At 59.3% G+C, this 17,183-nt stretch overlaps 1 protein-coding gene across 4 annotated transcripts in view; it reads right to left on the bottom strand.

Annotated features, from left to right (window-relative positions):
- Positions 1-17,183, bottom strand: part of RAI1 (retinoic acid induced 1) — a 74,248-nt gene that overhangs the window by 3,470 nt on the left and 53,595 nt on the right. For all 4 annotated transcript variants that reach the window (XM_030484465.1, XM_030484467.1, XM_030484464.1 and 1 more), the window contains one exon: positions 854-6,407. In XM_030484465.1, coding sequence (XP_030340325.1) covers positions 854-6,391 — 5,538 coding nt within the window. In that variant the 5' untranslated portion in view covers positions 6,392-6,407. The remainder of the gene's footprint in view (positions 1-853; positions 6,408-17,183) is intronic.

The raw sequence follows: 17,183 nt of genomic DNA, 5'->3' as shown, positions 1-17,183 counted from the left end.
CCATAAACAACCACACACAAGGTTTCTACACACTGTACCACTCCTCTGGATGGCACTGAGCCCTCAGCCACCCTCCATGGGGCTGGAGGTGCAGAGGTGAAGGGACGTGCCATGGTTCACATTGTCCCTCATCTCCTGCTCTGGCCCCAGTGGATGCTGCAGGGATGGGAGCACCCGGCCCTGTGGCATGGGCAGGGAGAGGGCAGCAGCACACAGGCCTGGGAATAGAGCCAGCCCCAAACATGGTACCAGGCGCCTTGCTGGAGACCTCCTGCCCAGGCTCTGTGGGGTGCTTGTCCCTTTCCTCTCCCCAGCACAAAGACCCCATGTCCCCTTGGTGGTCTCCCAGCAGCATCCTTATTTCCCTTGCTCAATGTGCAAGGGAGAGGAGCAGAGCAGGGCCATCCCCTCCCTCCAGCTCCCCTTTCCCCTGCTGCCCATCACCGTGGCATCAGGCCACATCATGCCCATTTTCATCTCCCATCCTGCCTATGCCAGGCTGTGTCTGTCCTCCTCCAAGCCTCCCCAAGCAACACATGTCTGGGCTGGAGGATGCGACCCACTGGGCTCAGCATCCTCATGGTGCTGGGGATATCCTGCTGCCCTCCCATACCACACCACCACAAATACGTTTCTATGCCTAAAAGGGGGGGGTTTTAGGTGCTATCAGAGACGCAGCAGCACAAATCCCATGGGAAGCCAGCGGGGTTCATAGTGCCTGAACATGAACACCCACTTGCCCTCCCAGGTCAACTCGTCGGGGCCAACCCTATGTACTTTCATCCTGGTGGGAACAGCTCCAGCTGAAGGAGGCCGGTGCAGCGCCATGCCGGGTAGGCAGCCGAGCTCTTACCAGGTCGGCAGCCGCCTTGACAGCCTCCTGCAGCCCGTAGAGCTTCCCCGCCACCAGGAAAACCCCAGCGGTCCATACGGCACAAGCCTCGTGCAGCCAATGCTCCTGCGTGTCTCCCACCGGCTCCTGCGGCGGGGACTCAGCCTTATGACATTCGTGCCGCCGGGGCTTTTCGGCCGCCTCCTCGCCCTCTGTCCTCTCGTCACAGCAGTAGCAGCTCTGCAGCCTACGGAACATGCCCCGCGGGCTGGAGCGCAGCGAGCTCTGCTTGCCCGCCTCGGCACCACCCTCTGGCCGCGCCGCCTTCATGCCGGCACCGCAGCCGCCCTCCGTCCCTCGGGGTGCCCGCTCAGCCGCGGCGGCAGCGATGGCATCCTCATCCACCCGCGCCTTCTCCTTCAGCCGCGACTTCTTCTTGGGCAGGCAGTCCTCGGGGTAGTAGGGTCCGCAGAGGTCCCCCAAGTCCTTATAGTTGGCGGGGTTGCGGCACAAGCAGCACACCAGGCAGGCAGCACTCAGCGCTTTCGACACCACCGGCCCCATGTGCATGGTGGAGGAGGCGGGCAGCGCTGCCCGCGGCCGTGGCGCCGGCCCGGCCGGTCCCCGTTGCAGCCGTGCCTCCTCCCCGGGTGTGTTGATGACGGTGCAGGCGGTGGTGAACTCGCCGCGCCGCTCCACGCGGACATAAGGAGCAAAGGGGGGAGCGCGGCTGTCCGCCCGCAGCCGCTTGCAGGAGATGTACTTGAGCCGGATCTCGGGCTCGGCGGGGTGCAGCAATGGGGCTTGCTGGGGCTGCCGCCGCCGCTTGCCGCGGCTCTTGCACCGCGCCGGCACCGCCTTGGCTTTGCCATGGCCGAGGCGCTTCCGCTGCCGCTTGGAGTAGCCATTGTAGTTGGAATGGTTGGCCCGTGGCTTTGGTCCCCGCGCTGGCCCGGCCGCGGCGCGTCCCTCGGGGGAGCCCTCACCCATCTCCTTCTCCTCGCTCTTTGGTTTCTTGCCCTCGCGCGGTGCCTCCTCCCCGCCGCCCGCACGCTCCCGGGGCAGCGGGCACAGCGCGGGGACCAAGGGTGTCTTGGCCATGCCCAGCGCCGCCGCTTTGCCTTTGCGGTTCCTCTTCTTGGGCAGCAGCCCCAGGCTCTTGGCCACCACGGTGGAGCTGGGCTGAGCCGCCGGGGCCGGCGCACACGCCTCGCCATGGCAGTTATCAGCAGAGAGCTTCTTCCCACCGCCCAGCTTCCCCTTGGGCGCTCGGCCATTGGGGTTGCGGCAGAGCTGCTCTGCCCCCGGCATGGCCGGTGCCTTCTGTGCCGACACCAGCTTGGGCAACCGCGTGTCACCTGCCGCCGCGGCCACCCCGGTGTGCTTCACCCGCTCCCTCTCCACCGGGCTCAATGAGGTGCCGTGGGCTGTGGCTGCCGCCACCACGGGTTTGCAGGAGAACTTCTTCAGGTTGGGAGAGGTGATCTTCTGCACGATGGCCTCCAGCTTGAGGCCACGGCCCTTGCGGGGAGGCAGCACTTTGGTCTTGGTGGCCTCCTGGAAGGCCGCCCGCGACGTGATCTTGATGCAGACATCAGGGGCCTCCTTCGGCGGAGGGGGCTTTGGGATGGCTTCGCCAGAGGTCTTGGGGGGCAGCTTGGCTTTCACCTTCTTGGCCACTGGCATCTTCTTGAAGAGGCTGGGGGGTGCCTCCGGCTTCTCCTCCTTCAAGCCACCGCTGTTGCTCCGCAGGACCAGGTTCCTCTTCTTGGCAGGGATGGGGGACATGAAGGTGGATTTCCTCTTCAGCGAGTGCAGGGGCCGCTCGGACAACTTGCCCCCAACGCCCGGCCCCGCTTTGGGCAGCTTCATCCGGGCACCCACTTTGCCCTCCTTATGCGGGCTGCTCGGGGCCGCCAGCTTGAAGGCGGGTGGGAGGTGGTTGTTGGAGATGAGCTTTTTGGGCACCTTGCAGTTCTTGAGCCGCACATCAGCCGCCCGCTTGCCCCGCTGCCTCTTGGTGTAGAAAACCTCTTGCGTCTTGGTCCGCGAGCGCAGGATCATCGACCGCTGGTCCCTCTCCCCGGCCTCCACCGCATCCCCTTCTAACGGTGTCGGTCCCACCACCTCCTCCGCCACCACCAAGCCGGGCACTAGCAGCGTGGTGTCACTGGTGTTTTGGACCACTTTGGGGGCCGGCCGGCTGCTGCGCTTCCTGGCTTTGAACGCCACCCGCTGCTTCACACCACAAGCCGGCTTCTTGCCCAGCTTCTCCTGGTGCACGGGAGCCTTCAGCCCCTCCAATGGGGCCGGGGCGCGGGGCTCGGCGAGCGCGGTGAAGGAACGGGTGCACATGCGTGCCGGCAGACCCTCGGCTGGGAACCGGGGTGTCTGGCTGTGGGTGCTCTTGCTTGGGACCTCTGCTTGGCTGTCTGGCCCGAGGCAAGCGCTGGCCACGCCGCCGGCCGCTGGCCCATCATCAAAGGGGCTCAGCACGGCACTGCCGGGGCCATCCCCCTCCGGCAGCCGGCAATGGACCCTCTTGTTGCGGAGGCTTTTTCCCCGTGAGACGGGCTCTGTCTTCCCCAATGCGTTTTCAGGGGTGAGTTGTTGCTTCACCGCGACCGACGGGGTGGATTCAGCACCGGCCGCCTCCGGGTGGGATGTGTCCCCTGTGTTGCTCTCCTCCTCGGGCTGGATGTGGGGCAGGGAGGACTTGAACCAGCTCTTCACCTTGGTCTCTGTGCCCACAGCAGGGCCCAGCAGGATGACGGACTGGCCGGACAGACGTGCAGCAGGAGCCGAGTTCTCCTTCTCCACCGTGCTCACAGTCTCCTCGGCGGACACGGGCACCTCGCTGGAGGACAGCACCGCAGGCATCTCGGGGGGCTTGGGTGGCGAGGCATCATATGCCACCGACTTCTGCTCCGAGCCGGCCAGCTCGCACAGCGAGGAATACTCCTCTGCCTCCAGGTCCGACTCCTTCAGCTCCGGCGAGGAGATGATGGGGATCTCGCTGAAGTCCCCGGCCGAGCAGCAGTGCCGGGTGTCCTGCAGCCACCTCTCGCTGTCTGCCTTTGCTGCTTCATCGTAGGTCAGCGTCTCCTCCTCCTCCTCCTCCATCGACTGCTGGCCAAAGTCCCTGTCCGGCTCGCTCTTGGCTGGCTGCTCGCCGTCACATAGATCCAAGCCACAGGCATTTTTTTTCTCCTTGCAGGACCCCACCAGTTTATTGGGGAACAAGCCCTTGGGGAGGTCGGTGGCTTGCAGCTCCTTCCACCGCAGGCACGCATCGCCCAGGCTCTCCTCCGGCCACTCGAAGTTCTCCATGGTGTTCTCAGACCCCACTGAGTTGGCAGTGGTGTTTGAGTAGCAGCTATAGCCGGAGGCTCCCGCGCTCGATGTCGCCGCAGGGATGTTAGGTTTGGAGTTGAAGGCCAGTGGAGCAGCATCCTTCAATGAGTCCTTGGTTTCGGTGGCCGTGAACTCTACCTGTGGAGCCTCATACACCTCCTCACTAAAGTCCTTCCCTGCATTGGCTCCTGAAGCCTTGTCCAGCTTGAGGGGCTCGGTGAGCGTGCTGGAGTCACCCTGGCTGGGCCAGGCGCCCTTCACCATGGAGTCCAGGCAGGGCCGGTGGTTCTCCAGCTGGAAAGGGGACTTGGTGGCCTCCTTGTTTAGCAGGGGCAAGTTGGCCCAGGCTTTATCCGCCTTCTCGTTGATGGCATCCTGCAGGACGATGATCTCGGAAGCCAGCTCCTCCTGGGACAGGGCGCTGAGGAGCAGCCGGGGACAGTCCCGTTCGTTGGTCACGTACTTGGTGAAGGACTCCAGGGGCAGGCTGGCGTGGATGCTCTGGAAGGAATCATCCGATTTGGTGGACATGTCATCCGGGGAGGTCACGGAGCAAGTGGACACCGACTCGGGCTTCGCCTTGGAGTTGCTGTTGACGCGGGCAGGGCTGCGGTTCTGGTTGCAGTACAAGAAGCTCCTCTCCAACTGGTCCTCTGACCCGCTGAGATAGTCAGTGTCCTGTGCCTCAGCATGGACGGACTGGGGGGTGCTCAGTGGGTCGGACAGAGGGGTCCCCACCTGCTCTGCCGAGTAGGTGCTGCTCTCAGGACTGCAATGCTGCCCCTTGAGCTGCTCGGGCGTCCTCGCCGGGGTCTTGATGCCCTTTTTCTGTGGCACGGTTGCTTTGGAGAGCAGCAGCTGCTGGACGGTGTTGGAGATGTTCTCCACTTGGGAGGTGAGCGCTGTCAGGCTCTGCAGGCTCAGGTCCGACAGCAGGTTTTCGGGCAACTTCTCCTTCTGCATGTTTTTGCAGTTCCCAGATTGAGCATCGGGGCTCGTCCCGTCGGTGGGAGAAGGGTTCAGCAGCGGCATGAAATGGCTGTGGTCGGCGATGCCGGCCGGGAAGGCGCCGGCGCTCAGCGGCTGTTGGCTGTACTGGAAGTTCTCCAGGTTGGGCATCAGCGGGGAAGGAGTGGAGCTGTAGGACGGGGACCTGCCGACGGAGCGAGCCGGCGAGTGGCTGGCGCTGGGGCTGAAGGTCTGGTAGTACTGCTCCGGCGTCCGGACCGGCGGCGCGTCGCCCTGGCAATAGGTCTGGCCTGGCTGGTTGTAATGTTGGTACTTGGCCAGGTTTTGGTAGTGGAGGGTCTCCGGGGCATGATGCCGTCCTTGCAAGGGCTGCGGCGGCTGCGGTGGCTGCGGAGGCTGCGGCGGCTGTGGCGGCGGCTGCGGTGGCTGCGGCGGCGGCTGCGGCGGCTGCTCGTAGCCGATGCGGTTGGGCTGGTAGCCGTGCAGGTTGGGCACACGGGGACCAGGGGCCAGGCTGGCGGCGCTGCCCAGGGGCCGCTCCAGCGGCGGCTGCCCCGAGGGGGCTGTGCAGCTCTTATAGGAGTGTGCGGGCTGGCTGCCCCCTGGCACCGAGGAGTAGGTGGAGGAAGCAGGGAAGGACTGTGAGTGCTGCCCAAAGTGGGGGCTCTGCGAGAAGGGCATGGGTGAGGAGACGTCGTTCGGCAGCTTCTGCCGCTGCAGCTTGGGGTAGGGGAGCGCGGGCGGCTGCTGCTGCTGCTGCTGCTGCTGGAAGTGAGTCCGGAAGGGCAGCGAGGTGGCCGCCGGCTCGTGGTACGGCCGCCCGCCCGCCAGCGCCGCCGTCTTCTTCATCAGGCTGTCCTCATACTTGGCCACGCCGCCGGGCAGCGCCTGCGGTTGGCCGCCCCACGCCTGCAGGCTTTCGTCTCCCGAATAGCGGGCAGGATAGGGGCTGTTCTCCTGCACGGCGTAATTGGAAAAGGCCGGCCTGCCTTGCAGCTGCTGCCCTGCTAATTGCTTGTTTCCCCGGTGGTATTTCTCCACAGCGCTGTTCTCGTAGCCCGAGTACGGCAGTTGCTGCTGACTGTAGTACTCCTTCGCCACCAGCCTCTGCCGCTCGCAGTTCGGCCCTGCCTGACTTTGATGCCTGTAATTCTCCAGGCGTGATGTATCTTGTGAAGTCGGCTGGTAGCTCTGCTGGTTGCCATGGAAACCACACCTTTCTCGAAAGGACTGCATGGCGCGGGCTCGTTATCTGCGAAGAGAGAGAGGCGAGAATTCAAATGAAGCGTCGCCACCGCGGCGGGGCGAGGGGCAGCGCCTCGACCGCCGGGGCATCGCCTCGCGTTGCCCTGCATCGCATCGCCCTGCATCGCCTCGCATTGCCCTGCATCGTATCACCCTGCATCACATCGCCCTTGCATGGCCTCGCATTGCCCTGCATCTCCTTGTGTTGCCCTGCATCACATTGCCCTGCATCACATTGTCCTGCATCGCCTCACATTGCCCTGCATCGCCTCACATTGCCCTGCATCTCCTCGCATTGCCCTGCATCACATTGCCCTGCATCACCTCACATCGCCCTGCATCGCCCTGCATCACATTGCCCTGCCTAGCCTCACATTGCCCTGCATCGCCCTGCATCACAGCGCCCTGCATCGCCTCGCATTGCCCTGCATCACATCGCCCTGCATCGCATCACCCTGCATCGCCTCGTGCTGCCCTGCATCGTATCACCCTGCATCACATCGCCTTTGCATGGCCTCACATTGCCCTGCATCTCCTTGCATTGCCCTGCATCACATTGCCCTGCATCGCCTCACATTGCCCTGCATCGTATCGCCCTGCATCACATTGCCCTTGCATGGCCTCGCATTGCCCTTCATCTCCTTGCGTTGCCCTGCATCACATTGCCCTGCATCACATTGTCCTGCATCGCCTCACATTGCCCTGCATCTCCTCGCATTGCCCTGCATCACATTGCCCTGCATCACCTCACATCGCCCTGCATCGCCCTGCATCACATTGCCCTGCCTAGCCTCACATTGCCCTGCATCGCCCTGCATCACAGCGCCCTGCATCGCCCTGCATCGCCCTGCATCACATTGCCCTGCATAGCCTCACATTGCCCTGTATTGCCCCTCATCACCTTGCATTGCCCTGCATCACCCCGCATCACCTTGCATTGCCCTGCATCACCTCACATTGCCCCGCATCGCCTTGCATTGCTCTGCATCGCTTCACATCGTCCTGCATTGCCTTGCATAGCCCTGCATAACATCGCCTTGTATCGCCTCATATCAACCTGCATGGCCTCACATTGCCCTGCATCACATCATCCTGTATAGCCTTGCATTGCCCTGCCTCACATCGCGCTGCATCGCCTCACATCGCCCTGCATCGCCTCACATCACCCTGCATCGCCTTGCATTGCCCTACATTGCCTCACATTGCCCTGCATCACCTCGCATCACCCAGCTGCATGTTGCCCTGCATCGTCTCACACTGCCCTGCATCGCCTTGCTTTGCATTTCATCTCCCCGTATCCTGTTGCCTTGCATTGCATCATCCTGCATTCATCGCCCTGCATTGCATTTAATCCCCCTGCATTGTGTTGCCTTGCCTTGCATTGCCCTACATTCATCACCCCACATTCATCGCCCTGCATTCATCACCCTGCATTCATTACCCTGCATTGCCTTGCAATTCACCTCCCTCTTTGCATTGCCCTGTGTTCATCACCCTGCACGGCATCACCTCGGGTTACATCGCCTTGCATAGAATCATAGAATGGTTTGAGTTCTTATCGCCTTGCATTTCATCTCCCTGCATGTCACTGCCCTGCATCACATCTCATCCATTGCATTGCATTACATTGCATTGCCTTGCATCTCATCGCCTTGCATCGCCCTACATCACATTGCCCTGCATCGCATCGCCCTGCATCGCATTTCATCACATCCCCTTGCCTCACATCACATCGCATCACCCTGCATCACATCACCTTGCACTGCACCGCCCTGTATCGCCCTAGATCACAGCATCTGGCTTTGCACCACCTCGCATCGCTCTGCATCGCACCGTGTTGCCCCACATCACATCACTTGGCGCTGCATCACCTCACCTTGCATCTCCCTGCCTCATCCTCTATCACATCTTGCTGCATCGCCCCGCTTCCCAGCACGGTGCCCGTGAGCAGGGGGGTGGCTGGGGTACAACTGCCTGCACTGTGCCCAGCCAGCCCTCCTGACCCTGCTGCTGGGACCCTTCCCCATCTCTGCTGCCCACCCCAGGGCAAACAACTCCCCCCCTGCCTGCCTGCATGTCACACTGACCCCCTGCACCGTGTTTGGGTCCCTCAGATCCGGTGCTCTGTGTCCACACACTCGCTGCCCCTCACCTCCGCAACTCACCCCCCATCCTCACACATCTTCCCAGACACATCAGGATGCTACAAACCCCTCTGAACACCCCGCTTATCACCATCCTTTATTAATGATTGTGCTAATGACTGGAAGCAGCAGTGAGGAGGGCCAGAACCACAGGCTCTGCTGCAAAAACGAGTCATTTCAACTCGCTGGCTCTGCCCGTCTCTGCCTGCTGCTGCCTCCCGCAGCCCCTCCAGCACCAGTCAATCCCCCTGCCCCGGTGTGGTACCATCTGGAAGCTGTCTGCTCCCACCACCTTTACTTCTATTAGTAAAGCTCCCCATTTCCTACCCCTGCTTGCATTAGGTGCCAGAAAGCACCTGGGTCACCAGTTTGATCTCAAGAGGTCGCTGAGTGGCTTGTGGGGACTATCGAAGGGCTCAGTGGTGGTGGTGGGGATGCGCATCCTGCCCATCCCCAGCACCAGTGGGTTGGAGGCGCTGGGATGAACACGAGTGTGCTTTGGAGTGGTTTGAGATTTGGGAGCTGGGGTTAGGGCATCCCCAAGGGTCTGCAGCTGCAGGATGATGCGTGTGTGTCCCCATGTGTCCCCCTGCCACCCTCATGCCACAATGCGCTCCTTTGCTGGCAGCTCTGGCTGTGGATCAGCACCAACTTGGCCTCGTTTCCTCCACCAACACCAGTAACATCTCAGCACCTTTTTGGGGTCTATACGGGGTGTTATTTAGCTGTATTTCCATACCCGTTGGTGGCTCAGGGATGCACCGACCACACGGTGCCCTCTGGCACCACTGGAACCAGGCTTGGTGCCACCCAGCCCAGCCCGACATCCCGTCCCCTTCACCCCCATCTCTTCGGATGCTTTCCACACCGCTCCCCCATACTGCAGCTGCATCTCACAGGCTGTGGTTAAAGCTTAGATCCCAGGGAAAGGATGGATCATTACAAACCCAGGAAGGCCAGTGTGAAAGCCCCGGCCATGGCACTGCCCCGTCCTCTGCCAGGGCTGCCGGAACAAAGGCAGCAAAATCAAAGCCAGGCCTCTGGGACAGCCCCAGGCAGCAGTGAGAAAATTAAAGGGAGAAAAGGGCCCCTCATGCTCCATGTGGAATCAGGTTGGAAAAATGAAATGGGCTTGAGAAGATGCTGGGCTGGTGCTTTAAGGGGAGCTTTTTTCCCCTCTCTCTTCTCTTGTATTATTAATTAATGTTATTAATTAATTATTGTTAATTTTCCAAACAGCTGGGACAATGCCAGGCTGAGCAAGAGCACACGGTGCAAGGGGATGGGTCGCTCAGCAGCATACAGAAGTGGGATGCATGGAGGGAGCACACGTGCAGGATGTGCATGCATGCATGTGTGCAGGGTGTACATACATGCAGGGTGTACACACATGCAGGGTGTACACACATGTAGGGTGTGCATACATGCAGTGTGCGGAGGAAGCCCTTAAGCAGGATGAGGCCATGGCCATGCCTCCAGGATAACCCCAGCCTCAACCATGTCCCAGTGCACGGCAAAGCCTGGGGCTCATCCAGCACCTCTGGGTGTCTTCTTATGCGGGTCACACCATGAGGGGCTGGATGAGGCCCATCAGGCAGGAGATGCAGCTTGGGCTGCCCATTGCTTCCCTATCCGAGATGAGCCGAAATCAGCGCCGAGCCACAGCCCCATCTCCCCACAGGCCACCCCAACATTGGGCTCTGCCCAGGTTCGGATGCTGCCATTCTGGACCAGGAATGGGACACCCTCATCCCCAGCAGCACCCGGATCCACCGGCAGCACCGGAGGCCAGCTCCCTGCCACAGCTTTGCTGGAGAAGGGCTGTAGCAGATGTTGCTGCCTGATGTAGGCTGTTTCCGAGCAAAGGCTTTAATGGCATCAAATCAAGCTGTCGACAGCAGCAAGGTTATGGCCCTTCCCGGGAGGGGGAGCGGCCGCAGCCACGTCCCGGAGGCCCTGCACGCTCGCTCCCCCCGCCACATCCCTGCTCTCCCGCCCCTGGAGAAGTTTCCAGCCTGGCTCCCACTGCCCCAGTGATGGGAATTGATACGGGGCCATCAGTGCATGGCAAAGCCACCACGGCTGCAGGCAGGGCTCATGGTGTGGGCCCCCAGGGCACGCATTGGAAGAGGAAGCAGGGACTTGGGGACATCACGGTGCTCAGAGCCAGCGTGACACTGTCCCCTCTGGATACAGCCACCCCGGATCATCCCATCCCCTCAATCCCTATGGACACATGGACAACCCAGCCAGCCCCACAGCTCCCAGCATCACCCTTTGGGGATGTACAAGGACCCGGGGCCATGCTGCAGAGTGCGGGGCTGACGTGGTGCACGGGGTGACGTGGTGCCAGGGGCTGATACAGCGCATGGGGCCGATGCCAGGAGCGGAGCCGGGGCACCGCTGCCAGCACAGCCACTGCAGCCTGCCTGCTGCTCGGGAGGATTTGTGCTGCGTGGCTGGCTTTGGTGTGATTTTCCTCTCCTCAATCCTTCCTTCCTTCCCTTTTCTTCCCCCCCATCCCTGTGCCTGGCAGGGATAATGGCAGGGCCGGCTCCGGAGCCCTCTGAAGGCAGCCCAGGACTTTCCATGGCAGGGGACCCTCGGTAAGCACCCAAGACCCCCAATGCCTCAGCCCCGGGGACATCCCTCTGTTCCCTGCATCCCAGCCTTGCTTCCCAGCTGCTGCTCATCCCACAGGGCCTGATCCAGCCCTGCTGCTCCGCCTGCTCCCTCCTTGCCTTTGCTGCTGCGCCATCAACAAGGACTCAAGGACTATAAATAGCAGTGTGTTCTCACAGGGGGATGCTTCACCATCAGAGCAACGCTGGCACCAGACCCCAAACCCCATCACCAAACCCTTTCCCAGCCCTGGGGTGCATCCCCACACTGTGAAGCATCAAAAGGGGGGACAGAAGGGATAGGACCCAGCCTCCAGCCCCACTTTGGTGGCTCTCGAGGGGGGAATAAGTGCCTCAGCCCCGGATTTGTTTAATTGTGAGCTGGTGGAGTTTAAAGAAACCCTTTCTGGCCGGCTGCCACACCACAAACTGCTCCGGAGAACTTGGTTATTAAGGGAGGAGAGAAAAGGGGAGGTTGAAAAGGGGGGAAATTGGGAGGGTCAGGGTGTGTGGGAAAAGGCATCCTGCCCCGGGAGCTGGGAATGAGAGGAACTGGTGGGATGGACACACAGATAGACACCTCCAAGCAGTGCAAAGGGACCCCTGGGACAGGGTCAAACCCTCCAGGCTGTTTGGAGGTGCCACTGTCCGTCTGTCCTTGCACCCCATGGATGCTCCTGTGGTGCTTGGCAGCAGCTCAGAGGGGCTGGGCACCCCCTTTGGGGGTACCCACTGTCAATGCACCCCCTTTTTAATGCACTCAATGCACCCCCCTAAGGCACCCTCTCCCCAATGAACCCCCTTAATACACACTCTCCCCAATGAACCCCCTTAATACATCCTCTCCCCAGTGAAACCCTTTAATACACCCTCTCCCCAATGAACTCCCTTAATGCATCCTCTCCCTAATGCACCCCCTTAATGCACTCTCTCCCCAATGAACCCCTTTAATACACCCTCTCCCCAGTGCCCCCCATTAACACATCTTCTCCCCAGTGCCCCCCATCAGCACCACCATCTCCCGCACCACCAATGCTCCATCCCAGTGCAGCGACTGGGGGGATGCTGGTACCCAGCGGGCAGCCCCCCGCGCCCCCCCACAGCCACGTCCCGCCCCATTTCGGCGCTCAGCCACCGGAGCAGCTGCTCCCTGCACACTTCACTTGCCCGCAGATGATGATAAATGGAGCTGGGGCTGCGCCGCCCATTGCATGGGCTGGGAGGAGGAGGAGGAGGGATGGGGTCCCCATGTCCTGCAGCCCCCCCAGATCACGCTGCTCCTCTCATCCAGCTGCTGGGGAATTCCCTGGGCAGATCCCCCCCCTTCCAAACCAGCTTCCGGGAGGGGGAACAGGGCCGGGAATTCCCATCGCAATGGGGTGCGTTCCCATCAACACCCTATTTGTGGGGCACGGTCCTTCCGTTCAGATCCACCCCCCCTCCAGCGCTGCTCCTCCCCAGTGAGGAATTTTACTCGGGAATAAAAACACGGCCTGCGAACGGCACTCATGACTCAACGTTTCTGCTGGCCCCAGTTCCTCCATCCCTTGCCAGGGGAAGCCCGTGGCCTCCCCAACCTCATCCCCGCGCATGGAAATCCGGCTCATCCGCCAGCTCCATCCTCTCCCCCTCCTTGGGTCTTCCTCCTTTATTGTGGAGGTTGGGGCAGGGGGGGTTTGGGTGCTTGATGTCAGGGTTTGCTGGGAGGGTTGGGCTGGGGAGGATGGGGGGAGGCCGTGAGAGGCAGAGGGTTGCTGGTGTGGGGTGGTTTTTGTTGCTGCTGGAAAATGCCGGCTGGTAGGAAAGGATTGGGATAGCAAAGGCGGGGGGGGGGGGGGGGATGAAAAAGAAAAGGAAAAAAGGGGGGGGGAGAAAAAGGGGAGAAGGGGGTAAACGAGAGAAAAATAAGAGAAGAGAAAAAGAGGAAAAAAAAGAAAAAAGGAAAAGGAAAAGGAGGAAAAGAAAAAGAGAAAAAGGAAAAGAAAAGGAAAGAAGAAAAATATAAAAAGGAAAAAGAAAACATAAAAAAAATATTAAAAAAGAAAAAAGAAAAAAGAGAAAGAAAAAGAAGAAGAAAAAGAAAAAAGAAAAAAGAGAAAGAAAAAGAAAAAGAAAAAGAAAAAGAAAAAGAAAAGAAAAAGAAAAAGAAAAAGAAAAAAGAAAAGAGAAAAATTAGAAAAAGAGGAAAAGAAAAAAGAAAAAAGAAAAATGGGGAGAAAAAGGGAAAAAAAATGGGAGAAAAAAAAACAACTCAAGGAAAAAAGGGGGACAAATAAAGAAATAAAAGGAAATGAAAAAAAGAAGGGAAAAAATGAAAACAACAAAAAAGGGGATAAAACCCCAGAGCCCGGAGCTGGCAGCAGAGCAGATGCTCAGCCCGGCTCTTCCCGGGTAAATCCCCTCTCCGGTGGGAAGCGCGCTCCGGAGCACAATCCATCACCGGACGTAACATGGAGGGAGGCGCCGCGTGTTCGCTCCCCGGCGCAGGGACTGACATCAACCTTGAGGCGCGGATGGGGGGAGCAGAACCAGCCCGGCCTGAGGGTGAGGAGGGACCCGGCTCCCCCACATCCGCGCCCCAATCCTGCTGCACACCTGGGTGCTGGTGAGGACGGCACAACCGCGGCCATGGGGCAGCCACTCACCACCATGGTGACCTTCAGCCAAGCCTCCAGCAGTGCGGTGCTGGGATAAAGCACCAGCCTGGCCAGGTCTCAGCATGTTCCTTTTATCTTCTTCACTCATTTTCTGCCTGACGGGTCAGGATCTTCTTCCTTCCTCTCTCCCCTCCCACTCTTGGCCCCACTCACTTCAACTCCATTAATAATTAACCATTCCAATTATAATTGAGGCCACTAATATTAACCTCCTTCCCTCTCCCATGCCCTTTTTGCTCCCTGCCTCAGTTTCCCCTTGAAGCAAGGCAGAAACCGCATCCCCGTAAGGAATGGGATGGAGAACAGAGCCAACGGAGCGATGCCGGTGATGAAGATCTGCTCTGTGCTTGCTCTCATCCATGGATTCCGGATGCGCAAGGTGGTGGTGGACCCCTTTACTGGGTAAGGAAAGCAGGATGACCCATGCCATCCTCTGTGGTGATGCTGAGGCCCTGTAGGGTTCATGTCTCATGCAACAACGTTAAAAGCAAATAAAAGAATGGGAGAGGGAATAGATCCTTATCCCCATCCCGGATCCGCTCTGCATGTGCCTGTTTCACAAGCCGGTTGTTGCAAGTGGGTGCGGTTGAATGCATGAGGCTGTGCTCCCTGGGGAATGTGATGGGGATGGCTCATGGTCCACAGGCTGTGCCATCCCTCTGACCAGACCTGGCAGCAGGACCTGGCACCCACATGGCACCGCAGCTCGGAACCGGGACACTCTAAAGCCGTGCCTCAGTTTCCCCACCTCTGGCATGGGCCAGGTTTGTGCATGGTGTTGTGGTCCCACCCCCACGCCAGTCCAGGAGCACAGGGATGGAGCAGGCTTGTGCCCCAACCCCATGCCGGGGTCCTGGATCTTCTCCTCGGCACACATCTCCATCCCCAGCAGGACTGGAGACCCCAGAGGATGGCAGCTGACCATCACACCAGGACATTTCCAGCTCTCCCAAACTGGGTCCATCCCCTCTGGCTTCAAGAACTCAGGCTCTGCCCCAGCCACAACCAGGGAAAACTTCCAGCTAATTCATGCTGTGATGCCATGAAACTGGACCATGGGAAGGCAAAGGACAGACCCTGGTACCCCCATCCCTCTCCCGTGCTCTTGCTCCAGAGCTTTGCCACCGGTGCCCCCGTGTCCCCACCATGTCCCCTCCCTGCTGGCGAGCACAGGAGGACATCATGCCCATGTTTTAGATGAGCATCATTAAATATTACCAGTGGTCCTATAAGACCCCCTCATTGGGACCCACAGTTATGGGGGCAATACTCTGTCCCCCCTTTGCCTTCCTGCATTCCCACACCTCCTGCCTTTGCTTTTGGGGCTCCACCGTGCTGAATCCCACCATCCCAAACCAGAGACCCTATGACCACCAAACCCCCTTGGTCCTGTGCACCCCATGGATGCTTTGCTTCAGCATCTGCCTGCAGACAGGTCTGTCCACTGGAGGTGAAATTCGGCTGCGCCGCTGCCGGGCTCTGCCCTCTAAGTCATCTCCTGCCAGCAGCAGACAGCTCCATAATGAAGCGTAATGCTCCGACACTCCCCTGAGTGACAGTGCCCAGCACTGGCTGTGTCCCAGCGGCTCAGCACGGCCTGCCAGGGGGGAAAAACAGGGGGGAAAATGAGCATCTCCTTGCCAGGAGTGGGGCTGGGGGCATGGTGGGACTGGGACCTCTGCTGGGGGGATGCTGAGCAGGAATCCCCTTGGGCAAAGGGGAAAAGTAAGGATAAAAGGAGCTCGAAAAAGGTTAAAAACAGCATAGAAGAGGGTTGAAAATAATAAATCAAGGTTCAGTGTCATGTGGTGAATTATTTGGGTATTATACATTCCCCTTGTCCAAATCCCAAAGACAAATACGAGGGCAGGTGAACTGGGGAAGCAGATTTCCACAGGCCTTCTCCTGCTTCCCGGTTATTGACTCTGTCAATCACTGCAGGCGCCGTCCCCACCTTTGGCACCCTACAAAATCTGCTCCTTTTGTTCCTGCTGAAAAACAGGGCGGGAGGAAGAGGTGGGGAGAGGAATTTGGGGCAGGGAACTTCCAAAAGGGATGATTAAGGAGTTAATCTGCCTGAAATAGATAAGGAGCTTAGAGCTGCTGGTATTTGACTGTCCAAGTTTGGATTCAGCGTGTCTTAAACACTGGCTGGAATGTACTTAGATATGACCAAAGTACATGTCCCCCCCGAGGAATTACCAGGTTGCCAATTAGATTTGCTTCCCAGATTCACTCAAACCTTCACAAGCTTCTTCAGAGCAGGAAAATTGCTGCCTCTCCCTAGGGAGGTGTTGGAGCAGCCGCTGCTGCCTGGCCTGCAGCCGGCACGGCATGGAATTGATCACAGCAGCACGCGGGAAGCCACTGGGATTTGTGGGAAGGTGGCGCAGCCGGGGTGATGGTGAGGCAGGGATGCCTGTGCCAGGCTATGGGGACACTGGGCATGGTCTGACGGGTGCTGCTGAGGGGTGTTGGGTGGTTTTTTGGGTGCTTGGGAATGCCGGTGGGAGTCTCGCTTATGGTGATGGCTCAGCATCAGGGATGCTGGTGTGCTGGTTGGGCTCTCACTGGACCAGGCTCAGCATTCCATAGGGCCGCAGAGCCAGGGCTCCCAAATCCAACCCAAACCACCCCAACCCAGCTCCACATGAGCCAACAGCAGCCAGAGCCATCCGGGCCTCTGGGCAGGGGCACAACACAGGGAAGGTGAACAAGCACCAGCGGGGAATGCCCAGCTCCCAATCCCTATGGATACACAGCACACCACGAGCCCGATGCTCAGAGCAGCGAGAGCCACTGCCCATGCTGGTGTCACCACTACAACCAGCACTGGGGCAAAGCAAACACCACCCCCTGCAAAACCATCTCTCTATCCATCTGTTTTAAGTACTCCATCCCCATCCTCGCTATTTGTGGTGCTCCATAATGTGATGGAGAAAGTAATGAAGTTTGGGGGGTTACATGACCATTGTGGAGGTAGAACCATGATGAAGAACCCAACCACTGCACCCCAACACAGGCACCAAGCTCCTTTCCTATCCCCTCACTAAATGCAACCTGGGATTCTCTTTGGCATCCCAATCCCATGGCAAGGTGTCGGGAGCAGCAGCGTGTCTCACCGGGCCAGTCTTGGCATTGTCAGAGTGGTGGCAGCGTGATGGAAAGTTGCTGGAACATCAGCTTCGGATGCTGAGTCCTGGTAACAGTTGCTATGTGAAACATTCAGAGGTGGAATTTACTGTCACAGTTAATAATAGATGAAGGTTTTAGAATTTTTGATGCTTTACATTTTAAGCTGTTTGATTTATAATGTTTCAGAAAAGGAGGGGAGAAAGGGGAGGAAAAGAAGGCAGGAGCT

This window comes from Strigops habroptila, chromosome 4 (assembly GCF_004027225.2).
Source record: "Strigops habroptila isolate Jane chromosome 4, bStrHab1.2.pri, whole genome shotgun sequence".
NCBI lineage: Eukaryota > Metazoa > Chordata > Aves > Psittaciformes > Psittacidae > Strigops > Strigops habroptila.
The sequence above is the reverse complement of the archived record's forward strand: the minus strand, read 5'-3'. Positions and strand labels throughout refer to the sequence as shown.